At 49.1% G+C, this 20,811-nt stretch overlaps 1 protein-coding gene across 1 annotated transcript in view; it reads right to left on the bottom strand.

Annotated features, from left to right (window-relative positions):
• The window catches only part of Castor2 (cytosolic arginine sensor for mTORC1 subunit 2), a 29,878-nt gene extending 9,483 nt beyond the window's left edge, over positions 1-20,395 (bottom strand). The window contains exons 1-2 of the mRNA XM_051204873.1: positions 19,940-20,395; positions 626-696 (exon numbers count right to left, since the gene is read on the bottom strand). Of these exons, the coding sequence (XP_051060830.1) occupies positions 626-696; positions 19,940-20,052 (184 nt within the window). The 5' untranslated portion in view covers positions 20,053-20,395. The remainder of the gene's footprint in view (positions 1-625; positions 697-19,939) is intronic.
• Positions 20,396-20,811: the final 416 nt, after the last annotated feature.

Here is a 20,811-nt window from a genome sequence, read left to right as displayed (position 1 = left end):
TTAATGGATGGCTGGTTCTTCATCTGTAAAATGGGCATTTAACTTTACTCTGTGGGCCACTGCAATGATCCCAAGGTCCCTGATGAATGAATGCAAGGCTGTTTGGCCAGTGATGAGACTCCCCATGCCTTAGTGGCAGATACCATCTCAATCAAAGCATACAAGTTTGATTTTTTTTTTTTTTAAGGATAGATATCCCTGGAGTATGATTTTCCATGTGGAAGGCTCAGGGACTATTAGGTAAGGCATTTCCAAGCCCTGAGTCATGATTTTATACTCTTGTTGGGGATTCTAGGCAGGTGCTCTACCAGTGAGCCACAATCCCAGTTCTTTGTGTTTGTAGTGGTTTGAAAGAAAATGGCCCCCAAAGGGAGTGGCACTTAGGAGGTGTGGCTTTGTTGGAGTATGTGTGACCTGGTTGGAGGAAGTGTAAAAAGTAAAAAAAAAAGCCATCGCCAACAAACTCCAAAGCTCCAAAAAAAAAAAAAAAAAAAAAAAAAAAAAAAAACCAAACATCCCAAACAGCTTCCTTCTCCAAAAAAAAAAAAAAAAAAAAAAAAAAAGCAACAAAGAAAATAGAAAAAGAAATAAGGAGGTGGCCTGATTTGTGAGGGGAGACCCTTACCAAGGAAGCCCTCTTCATCTACGATGATGGTGTAGTCCTCAGGAGTCTCTGTCAGACTGAAAAACTTGCACCTGAGGAGAAAGACACAGTAATATCTGGTTAGTCTTGGAAGACCTCCCGCTGAGTCACAAATGAGCCCCTCACTGGGGGATTCTAGGCAGGTGCTCTACCATGGAGCTACATCATCAGGTCCCCTGTGTACTCTCTGGCATATAGTGTCCACTAAAAGGGGTGATTTTGTTGTTGTTTTGTTTTAAAGACAGCCCAGGCTGGCCTCCAACTCATTCATCACTCATGCTAGCAATGTTGACCTGCAACTCCCAGTTCTCTGCCCACTACAGGCTGGGATTACAGATGTGCTCCACCACAACTGGCTAAAAGAGCAACATTTGTACATTACACGTCACAAATCTGATCTTCAAGGAGCTGAAGACACGGCTCTGTGGTTAACAGCACCTGCTGCTCCTGTAGGGGCTCGTGTTCAGTTCCAAGCATCCACATCAAGTGGCTTACAACTGCCTGTAACTCCAGCTCCAGCAGACCCAACTCCCTCTGACTTCCGCACGGTGCACATAAACCCCACACAGGCGCATTCATGCACATACTTAATACAGAAACAAACCCCGAAGTCAACCAACCAACCAACAAAGCCAATCCTCAGGAAGATGTCTGTCTGGGGCTAGGTGACAAACATCCCTTGTCTCATTGATTTTCTGATTAGTCACCAGTCACACCACACCCAACACCCCATCCGGCTCCTTCCTTTTCCATTTGTGTCTGTGCAAACATTAGCAGGCTGTGCTGCACATGTAGAGGTCAGAGGGCAGCCTGCAGGAGGAGTTTCTCCTCTTCTACCATGTAGGTGCTGCTGAGCTCAGTTCCTGTCACCCACTGAGCCATCTCACCAGCCCTCTTTGGATTTTTTGGGGACATCTCTATCCATGTCTGTCCCACAGCCAACTTGTAATTGTTTTTGAGACCAGGCTGGCCTCTGACATCCACCTGCCTCTGCCTTCCAAGTTCTGGGATTAAAGATGTGTGCCACCGCCACCTGTTGTAACTATTATCTAGACAAACAACAATATACAACTGCCTCAAAGGATAACACTAAACCATCTCCTTGTAAGTGTCAATCAGCATTCTTATGGGGTTCTTTCAGAGGGGCCCCACATCCTCAGAGAGAGCCTTGAAGCTCTCTGCTTCCAGATGGCTCAAACAGGTGCATGCCTGGAGGGATGGGGCCTCCCAGCTGCCTGAGAAAGCCTGATATACAGGAATGGGCAAGACACTTACTCCAGCTACCATCAAGGCTGCAGGGACACTCCAGAAATAGACCAGACACATTGGTCTGGAGGGCATAAACACTAGCAGACGGCAACTAGGGCCTCTGTGGACATGAGGTATAAATAAGTAAGTTGTTGAAGTGACATGTCCCAGGGGGCCTGCCAGCTGTTGGATGTCCATCTCAATTCAATATGCACACTGCCTCAGAGAGGACCTTTAGGACAGAGGAGACAGAGGGACCTGTCGCTGTCGCTGGTCACCGCGTGCTCTGTGTCTGTGAGCTTCACCCCACCTGACCCTCTAGGATAGTGGTTCTCAACTTGTGGGTCACAACATATCTGATATCCTGTATACTATTTACATTATGATTTAAAACAGTAGCAAAATTACAGTTATGAAGTAGCCAATGAAGGGTTGCAGCATTAGGAAGGGTCAGATCTGTTTCCTTCCCTTTACCGTTTGTATATGTGTTTGTGTGACCGACACGCACATACGCGCGTGCTCACACTCGCATGCACACGCACACCCACGCTCGCGCCTGTATATATCAGAGGCCGGGGAGGGTGTTGGGTACTAGCTTTGTCACCCTCCCTTACTTCTTTGTGGCAGGGTGTCTCTGGAACTTGGAGCTCCCATTGTTTTCGTTAGCTGGCAGGCAGCAAACCCCAGTGATGTCCTGCCTCTCTACCCCCAACCTCCACTACAGGGCATTTTAGGCAAAGGTCATACTACGCCTGGGTGCTAGGTGCTCATGGTTGCACACAGATCCAAGATAGCCTGGAACCTGCAGCAATCCCCTAACTTCAGCTTTTTACGGGTTACAGGTATGAATTATCACATTTCCCTTTCTTACCCATTTCTTTTTTCCTGTGTGTGTGTGTGTGTGGGGGGGGGTCCAGGACAACCTTAGTTGTTATTAAGGTTGGTGATGCTATTCACCTTAACACATTTTTTAAACATTTTTTTTTTAATTTACTTGCGTAGTGAGTTGTGGGTGTACTAAACTGCGAGTGTAAAGCTCTCAGAACAATTTGTAGGAGCTGGCTCTTTCTTTGTATCACGTGGGATTGAACTCAGGTTGTCAGGCTTGGTGGCTAGTCCTTTTCCTCCCTGAGCCATCTCACCAGCCCAACTACTACCTTTTTTTGGGGGTGGGGAGAAAGGGGGAAGGGTTTCTCTGTGTAGCTCTGGCTGTCCTGGAATTTCCTCTGTAGACCAGGCTGGCCTCAAACTCACAGAGATCCGCCTGCCTCTGCCTCCCAAGCGCTGGGATTAAAGGTGTGCGCCATCATGCCTGACTACTACTACTGTTTTGGAGAGAGTTTCTCACTGGCTTGCAACTCACCACGTAGGCTGGGCTAACTGGCCAGTGAGTGAGTCCCACCCCCACCTCCCCAGTGTTGAGGTTACAATCATGTGACACCATACCCAACTTTTAAAATGGGAGCTCTGGTGAGCAAACTCAAGTCCTCACGCTTACACAGCAATCCCTTTACTGACAGCCATCCTCCCCACTAGGTAGGCTCTGTGGGAGAACATCACCTGCCTTTCACTTGGCCACCTGCCTATCTTCTCGGCTTCAGGTCTTCTGATGCTGAGTGAATCCTCCTCTCTTCAGACACCCCCTGCTCATATTTATGACCTCAGTCAAGCACCAGTCAGCAAGCAGCTATCTGATTGTCCTCACTGACTGTATTCCAGTGTGAAGCTATCTGGAATGGGACTGGAGGACAGTGGGGGTGGGGTTTGGGCTGACGATGCACCACAATTTGATGAGGAGTCTGTTCATACTATATATGTGAAGAACTTCCTTAATAGTTAGGTAGGGCCAGCCTGGTATCTGGCAGAGCACGTCTGACATCCCAGCACCATGGAGGATGAGACCAGAATGGGTTATGATGTGGGTTCTTAGGCCAGCCTGGAATCAGCAGGTGCCAGGCCCTTTCCAGACTTCAAATTCTGACCCTCCTGCATAAGCCTCCTTAGTGATGGGATAACAGGTATGCTCGACAGCACCTGCTTTTTCTTTTTTGAAGTGCCAAGAATGAAACCCAGGGCCCTGCATCTCTATGGCTGAGATGCACACTTAACTCTTCACCGGGAGTCTAGACAGCTGCTCCAGCACTGAGCCACACCCCAAACCCCTCACTGGGGGATTCTAGGCAGGTGCTCTACCACTGGGCCACACCCCCAGACCCTCACTGGGAGATTCTAGGTAAGAGCTCTAATGCTAAGTGAGCCACACCCATAGTTTGTATCTGTTCCTTTCTTTGCCTTGTACTGAGTTTGGACAAAAGTTCTCACATTCTTCTTCCCTCTCCTAATGGGACTTGAGACCCAATGACTTTTCCATGTCCCTTGCTCTGCACAGCAGCCCATTCATCCTCCTAAGGATGCCCAACTTTCTGTCAACACAGGAAGATAAGAACACAGGAAGTCAACCCTTGCCCATTAAGCAATCTATGGTCCTGTGGCCATCTCCCCACATCCCAGACACTATTAACAGCAAATGACATTCCCTGGAGGGCCCAGCTCGGGTGTTGCCTGAGGCTGTTGACCGGTTGCCTAGTAACTCAAGTGCCCTGTTCTCTAGGTCAATGCCACTCAAACTCCCTGTCGATGCCATGTTCTTTTAGCTGTTTGTCTGGTAGGTCCTGTGTCCAATCTCATCTTTAGGTAACTTTCACTATTCCTCCAGCCTAGACAACCCCTGCCTCTCACCTGACTCCACTTCCTCCCCCTCCAAGGCCTCTCCTCTTTCTCTCTGCCTGGGTCACCAAGCATTCTGAATTTCTATGATACAGGTATCTATTGAGTGTTCCTCTCAAAACCCTGCAACTGTGTACAACTTGGCTTTTTCAGACAGGCTTTCTCTGTGTGGCCCTGGCTGTCCTGGAACTCACAGGCTGGCCTTGCACTCACAGAGATCCACCTGTCTCTGCCTCCAGAGTATCTGGATTAAAGGTGTGCACCACCACCCGGCTATAGCTTGCCTTAAGAATCAAGACCCCTTGCTTCACAAACTGCCACTCCTTTTGTGTCCCCCCAGTACCTCTCCCAACCTTGTTCCTCACGCTTGGCCTCTTCCCTTCCCAGAGCTCAAGTTTCCTCCAATTAAAAAAAGGTAGTTAGAGATTTCTTTGTGTTTGAGTGTTTTGTCTATATAGGTGTGTGTAGCCCATGTGTGCCCAGTGCTCAAGGCAAGTCAGAAAGGGCATCAGATCTCCTGGAGCTGGAGTTACAGGTGGCTGTGAATCACCGTGTGGGTGATGGGACCAGAACCTGCGTCCTCTCAAAGCGTGTTTGTAACCACTGAGCTATCTCTCCGGCCTCTCCATTAAAACCAAAAGAGATTTATTTTCTTTTTACTTTATGTGTGTCTGTGTATGGGTTTGTACACGTGAATGTGGGTGACTGCAGAAATCAGATGAGTATAAGGATGTTGGATCCCCTAAAACTAGAGTTACAGGCAGTTGTGTGCTGCCCAACGTGGGTGCTGGGAACTGAAGTGGGGTCCTCCACAACAGCAGCAAGCACTCTTAGCCCCTTCTCCAGGCTCAGGGTTCCTCCATCCTAAAAAATGTTGTCCTTCATCTCCATCTCTTCTTCAGGTCACAAGCCTGAAGTCACTGCCAGCTGGATGGCAGTGAGCTTTTCTCCACCCTGTTAATCTCACCAGTGACCTCCACAAGCCGCGTCTCATGACTGTGACATCCTACCATCCTGCCCTTGACCTGTGATTGGTCCCTTATCCAGAAGACCAGAGCCTTCCCGGAAAAGCTGAGTTTCCTATAGTCTCCATCTTCTCAGGCATGGCCATTGCCTTCTGTTCCCCAAAGGGACCTCTCTCTAGTGGGTGACAGCTCTGGAGCAGCCTTGCCAGGCCTTGCTAGCCTTGGATCGTCCACTCTTCCTCTTCCATCCTGGGATCTCTTCATTCTTGCCTTTCCCTGCCTGATTGATGCCTGAAATGCATTTACCTCTCCTCCCCTCCCACTTCCCTCCCTCCTCCCTCGACTTCCTTCTCCCTTTCTCCTTTATCTCCCTCCCTTATTTCTTTCTTCGTATGTAGCCTAGGCTGGCCTGCAACTCAACATCCTCCTGCCTCGGCCTCTAGGCCAGACTCTCACACAAATGTCTTGCAGCCACTCTCACGTGAGTACCACAGTTGCCTGCTTCACAACGAACCTGGGAGATCACCTAGCCTGCAGCAGGCCTCACTGAAGATGGCTATGCATTCCCTCTCCCTTAGAGGAATGACATGTAGTCGCACAAGTGAGTTGGTCTTCAAATTTCTACTGCTGTTCCCTTTGGACCCAGCTGGAGCCAACCTCCCAGGCAAAGCCAAAGCCCAGGACTGCCTGGGTCAGGGGCCCAGGAGCTGAGTCACCTCTGTCTTCAATCACTGTGGATGCCTGGGTGGATGGCCTGGCTGCCTCTGGAAATTCGATCTGTTTACTTTCTGCTTCTTTCACCCGGGCGGAGAGAGGCCCTCACTGGGGCCTCTCCCCAGGGCACCCTGGGCCACAAGTCCCCAAGTCTGGGCTAGGCCAAACCCTGTTTGAGAAATACACCTGCAGCCAGAAGGCAGACAGGGAAGGTGAGTGGGAGGCAGTAAGTGCTGGAAAGTCTTCTCTTGAGATGTATGGATCAGATAAATGGAGAAGGAAGAGAAGTATACATGTTCATTTAGTTAGTGACACAGTTTATCACAGGGTCCCTGTTGAAACCACAAAAGACTAAGGAGGTGGTATGTTGGGGGGGGAGGTTTAAGAGCACCTGTTCCACAAACTCAAGCACAGGAGTTTGAATGCCCCGCACCCATGTAAAAAGCCAGCAGGCAGATCCCAGGAGCTTGCTGCTCAGCAGGAGACCTTATCTTAAGGCAACAAGATGGAGAGGGACAGAGGAAGACACTGTGTCCTGAGATGCCCTCTGCCCCAGCACCCCACACTTACACACCACACACATACATGTGCACGCTGCTGAAGGCTGGATGTAGCAATTTAAGCCTAGAAATTCAGCTCCCAGGAGGCTGAGGCAGGAGGTTGGCCAACTGAGCTACACAGCAAGACCCTCTCAGAAAAGAGGAGGGACTTCTGGCATTACCCTGACAGAGGGCAGAGGCAGGACTACAAGGCCTTTCTGGGCAGTCTCCATTTGCATGCACCTAGGGGTAGGAGGCTCACCCCTTTTCAAGGCAAATATCCTCTCCTGGCTTTTAGAAATCCTATGTGGTCAGTTCTTTATTTTTTATTTAAATTCTGCTTCAAGCTTGGATCTTCACCTGACTGCACTTGGTGAGATCTAAACCTGCCTGATGGAAGGCAGGGGATAAGGACAAGGACCGATTATGATCCCAAAGCCTGTGTGAAAAGGTCTGATGTGGGCATTCTACTTGTAATCCCAGCAGGGGGCTGGTAGAGACAGGGGCTTGCTGGCCAGCCAGCCTAGGCTATTCGGTGAATTTCAAATTGGTGAGAGACGCCATCTCAAAAAAAAAAAAAAAAAAAAAAAAAAAACAAAAACAAAAACAAGGTGGACAGTGCCAGAGGACCAGCAGCCACAATTAGCCTCTGGCCTCCACACGCACGTGTGCGCGATCCCCAGGGTTGGGTGGGGGCTGAGGATGTGGTTCAGTTGATAGAGTGCTTGCACAGCACGCACAAGGCTCCAGGTTCTATACCCAGCATCAAATAAAACTTGGCATGATGGTCTAAGCTTGTAATCCCATCACTTGGGAGGCTGAGGCAGGAGGACTGCTGTGAGTTCAAAGCAAAGCTTGGGCTACTGTTTTACCAAGTCCCAAACAACAGCAAAACACCATGGTAGGAGGCAGGCCAGAATGTGGGGATGGTGCCCCTTCCCGGAGCCTGGGCCCTTCTGGTCAATGCAGGCCCCTAGGAAGTAGTTCAATGAGGAACTTTAGGTTGTTGGGAATCTATGGCCATGCCCAGGGTCCCCCACATCCCTGGGAGAGAGCGCCTGGCTTCAGAGAACTGCATTAGTTTAAGCAGCCTAAATCTGGGTGAAGTGGGTGCATGCCTATAATCCCAGTGTCTTGACAGTTCACTGGTCACTCTCTGTGACGGCTACACTTCATTAGGGAACATGGATGTTCCCAGGGAGGAGTTCTAAGTTCTTTTTTTTTTCTGTAATTTTTAGAAAATTTTAAATGTGTACATATGTGCCTGTCTATACATATATGCACATGAGCTCAAGTGCACGAAAAGGCCAGAAGAGGGCATCGGATCCCCCCAGTGCTGGAGTTATAGGAGGTGTGAGTCATCTGACATGGGTGTTGGGAACCAACCCAACTGGGGTTCCCTGTAAGAGCAGCCGGTGCTCTTAACTGCTGGGCCATCCCTCCAGCTCCCTGTGGTTCTCAGGTCTTTCTCTTGGACCTTCTCTGGGTGGCTAGTGGTCCCCAGAGACGAGCTACATAGTCCAGCCTCTGGCACTGGCATTCATACCCCAGTAGTATGTGAGGGGAGAGGAGGCTAGGAGGGTAAATGGTGTCTTTGCTTGGGCAAGAAGTTTTCTTTCTCTTTTCTTCCCCTCCTCCCCCCTCTCCCCACCTCTTTCTCCCTTCCTGGTGTGAGTCACCATACCTAGCTTTTGTAATTATTTTTGCTTTGTTATTTTAAGTAGGATAAAAATAAATAAATAAAAGAGGACATGAAGTTGGGCAGGCTGGTGTGGAGAAGGGGGAAATGGTAGGGCAGATGCAGGGAGATCGGAGTGGAGGTGGTTCGGATTATGATACACTGTATACACACATGAAATCCTTAAAAGTCTTTACTAACCCCCAAGTCTGCATCATAAAAATAAACAAATTCTGAATCTATCCATGGATCAATGCACTGGTAACGTCAGAACCCTCACGATCCCTGGCAGCTGCCAATCAACCTTTAACACGTGAGCTTCCAGGAACAGTTCAGATCCAGATAAGCACAATTCTGTATTCACTGGGGGAAAAAAATATTCTCTGGCTGGGGAAGTTGTTCAGTTGGCACAGTGCTTGCTTAGCACCCCATAAACTAAGCGTGGTGCTACTCCCCTGTAATCCCAGCACTTGGAAAGTCGAGACAGGAGGATCAGAAGTTCAAAGTCATCCAGAGCTACATTCTGAGTTGAGATCAGCCTGGGCAACATTTGAAAACCATAGTTATACTCAACAGGTATAGACTTAATTTGCCACCCATCCATGAATCTATGGATATAGATGTCACCTGTCCATTCACCTTACCTACCAATTTATTTTATCCACCTAGCTATCTATATTAATCTACCCACCATCTAACCATCTACCTCACCTATCAATTATTTATCCACCTACCTATTTATCATTCACCCATGGATTGATAATCAGCCTGTTAATCATCCATCTATATAGATGAGATCTGCTAGAGAACCATGACACATTACTGTATTATCACTATGTTATTAGTGGCTATGGTACTAAAAAGTCAAATTTGCAGTCTAGCATGAAGACTTCAGACCTTGGGAAGCTGATGGTTAGACTGTCAGTCCCAGCTGAAGGCTGGAGAACCTGAGGGGCCATTGTTTCAGGTGTTGGGATCTAGAGACAGAACACTATGGAGTACTGATGTACAAGAGCAGGACAAAAACATCCTAGCTTCAGACTTTGCAAATTCCCCCTCCCTTGCTTTTTTCTAGGTAAGCTTTCCCTTACCAAGAGTCACCCCCCCCAAAGGGGGGGCTATAGGCAAGTTTCCAACACCCAGCCATACTCCAGCCCCTCACTGGGGGATTCTAGGCAGGGCTCTATACTGAGTCTCACGCTCAGCCCTTCTTTTATTTTGATACAGGCATCTTACTAAATTACCCAGGCTGGCCTCAGCCTCATGAGTAGTTGGGATGACAGGGCTTTTTTTTTTTTTTTTTTTTAACCTGTGGTAAAGCATCTAGAATATACACCATCTTAACTCCCTGCACAGCCCTGTGGCAGAGGGACTGTCACTGTTGTGTAACCATGAAGGCCACCTGTCTCCAGAACTCCCTCATCTTGCAGAATCGAAACCTAATACCCTTAAGCAACAACTCTGAGCCTGTCCCCCAGCCCCTGGAAACGACACAAACAGATTGTCTCTGCTACTATTTTTAGTATTTCTTTCATTAAGGTTTATTTTTATTTATATGTATATATACATATATGTTTGTGAGTGTACATGCCCACAGAGACCAGAAGAGGGCATCAGATCCCCCAAGCTGGAGTTACAAGTAGTTGTGAGTATCCTTTGTAAGACTTGGAACTGAATTCAGGTCCTCTCCAGGGATATTAAGTATTTTTTGTTTGTTTGCTTGTTTTTTTCTGGAACTCCCTTTGTAGACCAGGCTGGCCTCACAAAGATCTAAAGATCTGCCTCCTGAGTGTTAAAATTTAATGTATGAGACACCAACCCCGGCCAGTATTTCCTTCCTTCCTCCTTCCCTTAATTATTTTTTTTTTGGGGGAAATGGGTGGGTCCATGCCAGGTTCTCACAATTTAGCTGTGGCTGTCCTAGAACTCACTGTATAGACCAGGCTGGTTGGAGCTCAGAGACTCGCTTGCTTCTGCCTTCCAAGTGGTGGGATTAAAAAAGACATGTGACTCTATGCCCTGCTATACTAAGTAGTCTTAACTGCCGAGCCATCTCTCTAGCCCTTTTATGATTATTTTTGAGGCAGGGTCTGATGTTGCCCAGGCTGCCCTCAAACTTACTATGTAGCTAAGAATGACCTTCATTCAACTCCTCTACCTTCAATCAAATCCTTCTACCTTTCACAAGTGCTGGGATTCCACACCTGCCTAGTTTGTCTCTATAACATGACCTTCTGAGGACTTCACAAAGGTAACACAGCCTGCCCCTGCCCCTCCCCCCACTGGGTTATATCTCAGCATAATGTTCTAAAAGTGAACCCAGGCTGTAGCAACTGTCTGCACATCCTTCTTGAAAGTGGACAGCATTTCATCATACCCGCGGGAAACAAGTTTGTGCATTCACCTGTTGATGGATACTTGGGCTTCATCCCTTTTTTGGCTTTGGTGACTTACGGGGCTGGGGCCATGGATGTACAGGCCACACCAACAACTTGCGAGGGTTTCAATCTTTCTACCGTCTCACCAGTACTTTATTCATTTAATGTTTACCGTTATAGTTATTTAATTTAAATTATGTGTACATGTGTGCCTGTGTGTGAGTACTCAAGAAGGACAGAAAAGGGTGGCAGAGTGCTTGGAGCTGGAGTTGTCACAGGCAGTTGCGAGCTGCCCTGTGTGGGTGCTGGGAATTGAACTTGGATTTCTCTGAAAGAGCAAGTGCCTTAACCACTGAACTCTCTCCAGCTTGTTTTATATTCTCAATAGTTGCCATTTGATGGGGATGCGTGAGGCCCCAACTCTTCTTAAGTAGCTTTCCTCTTTCGCCCCTGGGTCCATTATTTTAAAGAAACGGTATGATGTGGTCCAGGCTGGCTTCCTATTCCCTTTACCAATAATGATCCTCCTGTCCCCACTTCCCCAATGCTGAGGAATGCGGTGTTAGGGATGGAACTCAGGGCTTCATGCATGCTTGCAACTGAGTTACATCTCCAGCACTTTCATGGGTCTTAAGTCTTTGACAGCAGCAAGTCACAGAATGCTCCACCGAGTAGCAAAATAAAATAAAATAAAAAAGCTATTCCCTGTCAGGGAGGAAGGAAACAGGAACCATTGTCAACTAGGGCCTTTCAGCAGAGTGACAAAGTGACAAAGGAGGCAACAGTCTTCAAAGAGCTGGGAAATGTCAAAACAAATGGTGTTCAACAGAGATTCTGCATTTAAAACCAAATTATTTGACCTCTTCCTCTCCTCTTTTTGGAGACATGGTCTTCCTGTGTAGCCCAGGCTGGCCTTGAACTTGTGATCCCCCTGCCTCAACCTCCTGAGAACTGAGTGTCCTCACAATATGGTAGCTGGCTTCCTACCAAGCAAAGGCTCCAAGAGATGGTGAGCACTCAGCAGAGATTATTCTTTGTGACCTAGCCTCGGGCATTACCAGACAGAGTCCCGAAGGTACACACACTGGAAGAGAGTAAGGGGCGCTGTAGCTTTTGTATGAAGAGTGTTTGAGCCATTAGACATTTTAAAACCATTTCAGCGCTGGGCAGTGGAGGCACAAGCCTTTAATCCCAGCACTTAAGAGGCAGAGACAGGTGGATCTCTGTGAGTTCAAGGCCAGCTTAGTTTACGGAGTGAGTTCCAGGACAGGCTCTAAAGCTACAGAGAAACCCTGTCTTAAAAACAAACAAACAAACAAATGAAAAACATTTAAAAAACTGGGTACGGTGCTGAGTGCGTTTCAGCACTTGGGAGGTGGAGGCAGGAGGAGTATAAAGTCAAGGCTAGTCTCAGCTACATAGCTAGTTTGAGGCCAGCCTGGGCTACATAAGACCCAGTCTCAGAACAGAACAAACCTATCTCAGATGTTTATAATAGGGTATGTGGGAGGTAGACGAGGCAGAGGAACAGTTCAAATGGTCACTTTTAACATGAAAATGGACCAAGAGGCACTCAGGAGACTGGAGAAAGGCACACAAGGCCTGTCTGTGTGGCCATATTGGGGATCATAAGGGGTCTGACCTTATTAATGACTTAATCTACTGCTGGACTGAAAATCTGAACAGAGGGACCAGTGAGGCTCAGCAGGCAAAGGCATTTGGCACCAAGCCCAATGGTCTGAATTTGACCCTGGGACCCACGTGGTGGAAGAAATGACTTCCAAAAGCTGCCCTTTGACTTCCATATGCATGCTGTAATGTTGGCATAATACATACATACATGTACACGCACACACACACTTGAATAGTGATTGGGACGAGATGGAGCTGCAGAAGGCGGGACCGGGATGGAGGAAGTGGATGGGGGCTGGCTGTGTCCTTGGGAGCTGTATCTTGCTTTAGTCCTTTCCTGTTACAGCTCTGTTCTTCTTCCTGGTCCACCATGATGTGAACAGCCTCACTACACACTCCTGCAGCCATGAAATGAGGTATTCTGCCATGCCCTCCCCACCAGGATGGACCAAAACCTCTGAAACCATAAGCAAAACAAACCCTTCCTTTCATAGGCTGTTTATGTTAGGTATTTGACAAAAGTACGATTCAACTACCATGTCAGGTAAGGAATGAGACACTGAATTCTTGGGTTCATACCATAGCCCCCCCTCCCTTTCTGGGTATCCCTGTTTTGTTCCTTATCAGTACAATCAGGCTTCCACTGCTCAGGGCTGCTGTATGGTCGGAGAGACCTAACTGACAGGAGGGTCCCAGAAGAGCCTGGAATGTGCTATGGTTGTCACAGGACTCCATTTCCAGAAGGGCCTGGCTATAAGGAAAAGAGGGAGGGGGTCTGCTTTTCCAAGGTGATAATCTCTAGCTCCTCCAACCAGGTCCTGGGTTCTGAGACTGTGGTTGGTGCCCACGGCTGTGGCAGAGACCAGCCACAAGCTCCATAGAGGGAAGAGGCAAGTGAAGGAAAGGGCTGTAGGGTGACCCACTTTTATCACAGAGCTCACATGTTGTGTGTCCCAAACCTCCCCACACTGTGGTTACCCTCCATCACCCGATGTATAAACCAGCCAAAGAATCCTTCCCCTCTCTAGGCTAGAATCTTTCACGTGGTCAGTCCTACAATAAAGGGGTGAGTCTGATTGGCCCATGGGGGGTGGAAATCTCATGCATGGTCATGTGACATAGCTCTAACCAATAAGGTGAGAAGGTCTAGGCAAGACTTGGGGAGGGGAGCAGGTGTGTGTGTAGGGGGACAGGACCTGTATATTTTATTGGAGGTTACTGTTGGAAGCCACAGCACTTGTTCTGGGTTCCTCACTGTCCACAACAAAGCTCACCCAGTTGCTCCCCACAGGGTGACACAGTTATGGTAAAGGATGGCCAGTCAGGAAGATAGGGCAAAAAAGGTCTTGATGACATCATCACATCTGATGATACCAGACTGATATCAAACAGCCTAGCTCCTAGCACTTTTGGTGATACTGGGTATAACTCTTCCAGAATGGGTGTCCTACCTGCAAAGCCACACCCCAGCCCCTCACTGGGGGATTCTAGGCAGGTGCTCTACCACTGAGCCACACCCCAGCCCCTCACTGGGGGATTCTAGGCAGGTGCTCTACCATTAAGCCATGCCCATACCTGTTACTGTTAGACTGTGTTCTACTGCTGAGCTATACCCCCTACTTTAAAAAAAAAAATTTTTTTTTTTTTTCAGACAAGCTCCTGCTAAGTTGCCTAGGCTGGTCTTGAACTTACTCTGTAATCTAGGCATGCCTTGAACTTGTGATCCTCATGTTTCAGCAACCTGTGTATCTGAGTGACAGGCCTTACCATACATGCATTTACTATGCTGTTGTCATTTTCAACTACCATTACCCTCTCTCATCTTCCCCCTCATACCGAACCTTTTCCTTTTACAGATACCTTATCCCTCATCAACTCCATCTAGCTTCTCTACTTCCTTAGGGCTCATCTCAAATGCTCCTTCCCTCACCGCGGAGTTCTCAACCCATGGCTTGGGCAGGTCCCCTTGGAGGTTGCATATCAGATACTTATACTATAATTCATAGCAGTAGCAAATTACAGTTATGAAGTAGCCATGGACCAATCATATTGTTAGGGTCACCATAACATGAGGAGCTGTATTAAAGGGTCACAGCATTAGGAAGGTTGAGAATCACTGCTTCTCAATTCTGCTCTATAACAACCTGCCGTATTCTGTTTTCTAGGTTACAAACACTTTTTTTTTTTTTTTTTAAAGTTTTCTGAGATAGGGTTTCTTTGTGTAGCCTTGGCTGTCCTGGAACTCGCTCTGTAGACCAGGCTGGCTGCGAACTCAAAGAGATCTGCCTGCATCTGCCTCCCAAGTGCTGGAGTTAAAGGTGTGCTACATCACCCAGGCAAGAACACTTTTTTTTTTAAAAGGTTTAGTGTCTTTTTAAATTATGGGTACATGTGTGTCTGCAGAGGCCAGAAGAGGGTGTTGGATCATCTGGATCTGGAATTACAGGTAGTTGTGAGCTACCCAACGTGGGTGCTGGGAGTTGAACTTGGGTCCTCTAGAAGAGCAGAATGTGCTTTTAAAGACTGAGCCTTCTCTCCAGCCCTCCACCCCAGAACACTCTCCTATCATCAATATCTGTTAAAGCTTGGTTGTAAGATGTCCTCCATGAGCTTAAACACTTGGCCCTTGAACAGAGCTCAAGTTAGTGTTTTGGAAGGCTGGAGAACCTTTGGGGTATGAAATCTCCCTGGAAGAAGCGAGTCACTACGGGCAGGCCTTGAAGCTTTTTATGGCTGGGCTCCTACTTCCTGTTTGTTTTCCACTTCCTGGTCTGCCATCATGTGAGAAGTATTATCGATGCTCCCTTGGCTATGAATGTCACTGTCTTCCCCTCCATGACAGACTACTGTGGTATCATGAAGTAAACTTTTCCCCCCCTCAAGCTCTTTCTGTCACAGCTCTGAGAAAGGTTAGCTGACATAGCTCTCCTCCCTACACCAGGCTGCATACAATGACCAAAGTTACTCTTTCGAGTGTACATGTGGGTGCACGTGTGCACACAAGCACACGTGTATATGTCCACATGGAGACCAGAGGTTGGCATCAGGTTATCTTCCTTGTTCTTCTCCACCCCTCCTTTCTTCTCTACCCTCCCCCACCCCGTTTCTGAGACAGACTCTCTTCTAATCCTGAAGTTCACCACCCCCTTCTTTTAAAGCTTTAGTTTTAAGTGTGTGTGTGTGTGTGTGTGTGTGTGTAAAGGTGGCATTAGATCTCCTGGAAGAGGAGACGACTGTGAACCGCTTAACGTAGGTGCCGGGAACTGAACTCAGGTCCTCTGCAAGAGCAGCATGTGTGTTCTTGACCAATGAACCTTCTCTCTAGCCTCCAGTCCATTTTTGTTTTGTTTTTTTCTTCAAGACAGGATTATTCTTTGTAGCCCTGGTTGTCCTAGAACTCTCTTTGCAGACCAGGCTGGCCTGGAAGCACAGCGATCCACCTGCCTCTGCCTTCCAAATGCTGGGATTAAAGGTGTGCACCACCACCATCTGGACATTTTTGTTAAAAATGGGGTTCCCCAACTCAGTCATGTTTGCATACATGAGCTGCTTTAACCAATGGAGCCATCTCCTCAGCTCTAAAAGCTACACTTGACTTAGCCACACATTTCAAAGACATTGAGCTGCTGGCTACCCTGCTCCAGATTTCCCTCAGGAAAGATACACCGAAGGAGTCAGAGTACTGAAACTGGACGTGGTATCCCAGGCCTGTCTTCCCAGCTCCTTAGGAGGCCGAAGCAGAAAACTCCTCAGTTCAGGCTTGTCTTGTCTACAGAGTGATTCAAGGTCAGCCTGAGCAACTTAGTAAGGTCCTGTATCAAAATAAAAACTGAAAAAGGCTGACGATGTGGCTCAGTGGTAGAGGCCCTGCCTAGAATCCCTCAGTGAGGGTTTGGGGGGTGTGGCTCAGTGGTAGAGTGTGCTTGCCTTGTATCAGGAGGTCCTGAGTCCAATCCTCAGTGCTATAAGAAAGAAAGAGGGCCCAAGGGAACACATGAAGGTCAGTGGTTTGATCCTGTGCTCTTGAATCTTTCTGAACAGCACACTGCAAACTGAAGGGCTGGTGGCACTGTTGGATATGAGCCTCCTTTGTAACCTGTGCCTGCAAAAACGGAGCTTAATCCACAGAGATGTAGACTCAAATCTTAGGCTCTGTTACTGACCTCATGACCTTGAGTTAATCCTGAAACTCTAAGTTCCTTCTTTGTAAAAGTTATGTCACTGAATTGTCCCTCCCTGTATACACTAGGATATATGTCATTTACATGTCCATACTTCTATATATAGAGACTAGGTCCCTCTTCCTGCCTACTTCCTACCAAGACATCACATATATAAACTAATCCTACTCATTCAGGTAGGGTCCCAGGCTGCCTTAGCCAGTCTTCAGTCTCCCCTCTTTCTTTATTCAATATGCATGTTTATATCCATGTGTGTATGTGCACACGAGTGCAGGTACCTGCAGAGGCCAGAAGAGGGCACTGGACCCTTTGGAGCTGGAGTTACTGATGGCTGTGAGCCACCTGGCATGGGAGCTGGGAAGTGCACTCAGGTCCTCAGCAAGAGCAGCAACCAGTCCTAACTGCTGAACCACCTCTGCAGGCCCGGACCTCCTTTCTTCCACCCTGCTGGACTACAGTCCCTTCCCTTCCTTCCCTGGACTGGGCACTTAGCTCGGCAGAGGGAGGGGCAGTCTGTCTCTACATCCCTTGGGCTCAGCGGCACCCAGGCACCAAAGTGAGTATTTCCATGCTCTCTCTACCTGCTCCACCCCAAGGAGACATGGGGGCGGGGTGGGGGAGAGGAAGTGACTAAGTCTGCTAGGTGGGTGAAGCAGGGGAGTGCTTGAGGAGGTTCAGGGTGATGTCGCTGATCTTGAGGACTGACGTGGGACTGACTGGGGTGGAGGGGACATTCCAGAAGAGAACAATGTCCAGGTGGGGAGAGGGAAGAGAAGGCAGGCAACCTGTGGGTGTAGTAACACTAGCTGATATATGAGTCTATCTGCTGGGGGTGGCGGCGGCTAAAGACAAGGATTCCGGATCCAGGTTCCTCAGAAGGCCTTGAATGCCGCAGCAAGGACCTGGGCCTGTGGAAATGGTGATTGTTTCCTTTAAACGGGTAGCGAGATGTTCTGGGGGGGGGGTGGCCCGTTTTGGAGAGGTAGGTGCTAACAGGGATCTGGACCACTGTGGTGGGTCAGAAGAATCAAGAATGTCTGCTGTGAACAAGTTAATAGCCATTACACCACCAGTATTCCATTTGGGGCACAGTTGCTTCTACGTGAATTGAATGACCCACCTGAACGAAGCAGGCCGGGTTTGTGCCATGTCCATTATTTCACGGAGGGACAAAGAGAGAAACAGAAAAGGACAGCGACCTGGCCCAGGCCTCCGGTGCTGATTCCAACATGAAGCCACGCCTGGGCTCAGAGTGCAGAAGGGCAGGAGGTTGTCGGTCCTCAGACTGGCTATACTCAGCAGTTTCTAGAGTCTGAGCCTAGAGACAAGGAGGTGACCTTTGACCCCTCAGTCATCTTGCCCCTGGCCTCTTGGGCCTACCCTGGAAGGGAGGAGGGGTAGCCACCTTACAAGGGGACAAGGTTTCCCTGTGGTCAGGTAGGCCAGCGTGAGCTTTTCTCTGGGTCTTAATCCGAGACCTTCAACTTGGCCCCTGGGAGCAGCAGATGAGGGATGCCCATAAGAGGGCCAGTCCCTTCACCAAGGCACCGGAAACAGCCAGAGGCAGACTTTCTCCTGTCTTTCTACCGAATGTCCCCCTAAAAAAAAGGCCCCCTTTTTCCCCCCGGCTTGAGAAAGCTAGGAGGCACCAGAGGGCTGTCATGAGCTGTTGGGGGCCAGAAGTTGGGAATCTGTCACCTCTAGCCTCTGGGTCCTAGGGATTGCCTGGGGGTGGGCAGAGGGCAAGTAGATGTAGGGTTAGAAGGCCTCTCTGTCGGAGAGGGGCGTTTTGCACTTGTGTGTGTGTGTGTGTGTGTTCAGAATCTGTGCTGTTAGCTTTGTTTTCAAATGACCTGTTTAATGATTTACCTGGGGCCATCCAAGGAGCAAGGGGCTCTATCCTCAGGCTAGGGAGGCAAAGATTTCAAACCTCTGGTCCCCACAGATAGAACAGCCCTAGGAGAAGAAAGTAAATAGATACAAAGGTACCTAGCTGGCCTCATCTTCTAAACAATAGCGCTGACCAAGCTGTTGAAGTCAGGTCCCTTAGCAAGAACTTTTAACAGGTTCTTTCCCCTGAGCCCAACCCCATAGGAGGGAGACAAGGCAGCCTGGGAAGGGGGGGGGGGAGGGGGTGTGTTTGCTGTCAATTTAACTTAATCTTGACCTGTAATGTATTCATTCCTTTGGCAGCGAGGGTGAAGCATCTTCGCCTTAACTGCTCCCCCCCCCAACTAGACCCATCATAATGGTAGTCAAATGAGATTTAAGTTAACTGTAGCCTGCTCCAATTCCCACTCCACAGGGGGAAAAGGGCAATTAAAAAAAAAAAAAGATAACCGGGTTCTAATCCAACAGAAGTTTATGAAGTCAAAAGCACACCTAGCAATGGGAAAAATCCAAAATTTAATTTTTTTCTTCTTCTTCTTACCTCCCAAGGCCTTCTACTATTTTTTTCCCCCTCTGCAACATTCAAGCCCAGCCTACAGGCAGATCTATAAACACGCCTGCTCCTCCCCTTCCATGGTTCAAAATCCCCCCTCCCTCCCACTTCGCTAGACCCCCAAAGAGAAAAGAAATCAGCTACCCTGGCCCTGCAGCCCCTCCCCCGCCGCCTGCACCTCCTTTCTCCCTTCGCAGGCACCTGGAGATAAACATCTACTAATGATTTTATGATTTTTCTGTTCTGGGGTAGACGAGCTCAGCGCCCTCCCTCCCCACTTGCCAGTGGCTACAGGGGGGCCGGCTCAACCAGTAGGAGGGGAGTGGTGGTGGTAGTGGATGGATGGGGGTGGGGGGTGGGGCGTGTTTAGTTTGTTAATTTCCACCTCCGGATCCCCACACCTGTTTTTCTTTCTTTCTTTCATTCATTCATTCATTCATTCATTCATTCATTCATTCATTCATTCATTGATGCATCGCAGAGGCCATTTGGGGAGGTTACTAGAGATCTCAGGGAAGGGACTGCGATGGGGGGGTTGGGTGTTGGTGGCAGCAGTTGGAGGCGCAGTGGGGTGGGGGGGATCTGCATGGAGGGGACCCCCAACTAGAGAGCACAGGGGTGGCTTTGTCCGATGCAGAAGGATGGCAGAGATCCCGGGGGGGGGGTAGTGGGAGGGATGAAGTTGTTTTTGCACTGCGTCCCCCCGGGGTGCGCCTCTTTGTCTGTCCCGGGGCGGGTGCCACGCGCCCCCCTCCTCCCCATCCCCTCGCCCTACACTCTCTTTCTCTCACCTGGTCTTGGAAGACAGGAAGGCAAGTTTGATGAGGCCGTAGGTGAAGAGCGGGATACTCTCCTTGGCGACGCTGGCAACTTGCAGCCGGTGTTCCAGAATGTGCAGTTCCATCGTCTGCACAGGGGTCCTCCACAGCGGATCATCCGCGATGGCCCGAGTTGCGGGGGACGGAGGGGGGGGGGGACGGGGACGAACAGTGGCCCCCGCCCCCTGCGTGCCCCAAGCCTTGGGGCAACCGGCCCAGGGAAGGGGGCCCGAAGCTCGGTGCTGGGCTGATTTGTATTCGATCCAGAAAAAGGAAGCTTGGCAAGTTGCAAAAAAAGGAGGCCTGGGGAGGACCTGCTGGGTGCAGCGAGCTACGGGGTGGACAAGCAAACAGCGCCCGGCGGAGCGCGGCGCCCGGCGCAGCAGCAGCTGGTGTTCGCTGTAACAAACAACTTGCCACTCAAACGCCGGGCCCGTGCTGCGCAGGCGCCAGTCGCGGGGCCACGCGATGACTATCGGGATTTGTAGTTCATGCTCATGTTTTTACACGGCCCTTCCCCCTGGACTACTCCAGTTTGCTGATGTCAAGCCAGGGGGGCTGGGCTGTTGCGCCACGGTGCACCCGGAATGCAAGATTTCGGGGTTCCCCAGGGGCACAGAAGAACCCTATGGGACACATAGGACATTTGGAGTCGACCTAAGCTTAGATGCCCGCTCTGCCATCTCTCAAACTCAGGATTAGACTCTTTCTTTGGGGTGTCAAGCGAGCAACCCCTTCACAAACAACTCCAGCGTTGAAGGCCTGAGCCTGCCAGGGGAGAGATTTAGAGGAATTGGTAATTGTCGTGCAGCGAAGCCAAAGCAAAAGACAAGGCTTGGATTAGA

Source organism: Phodopus roborovskii, unplaced genomic scaffold, assembly GCF_943737965.1.
Source record: "Phodopus roborovskii unplaced genomic scaffold, PHOROB, whole genome shotgun sequence".
Lineage (NCBI taxonomy): Eukaryota > Metazoa > Chordata > Mammalia > Rodentia > Cricetidae > Phodopus > Phodopus roborovskii.
Note: the sequence above shows the minus strand (reverse complement) of the source record. Positions and strands in the feature narration are given on the sequence as shown.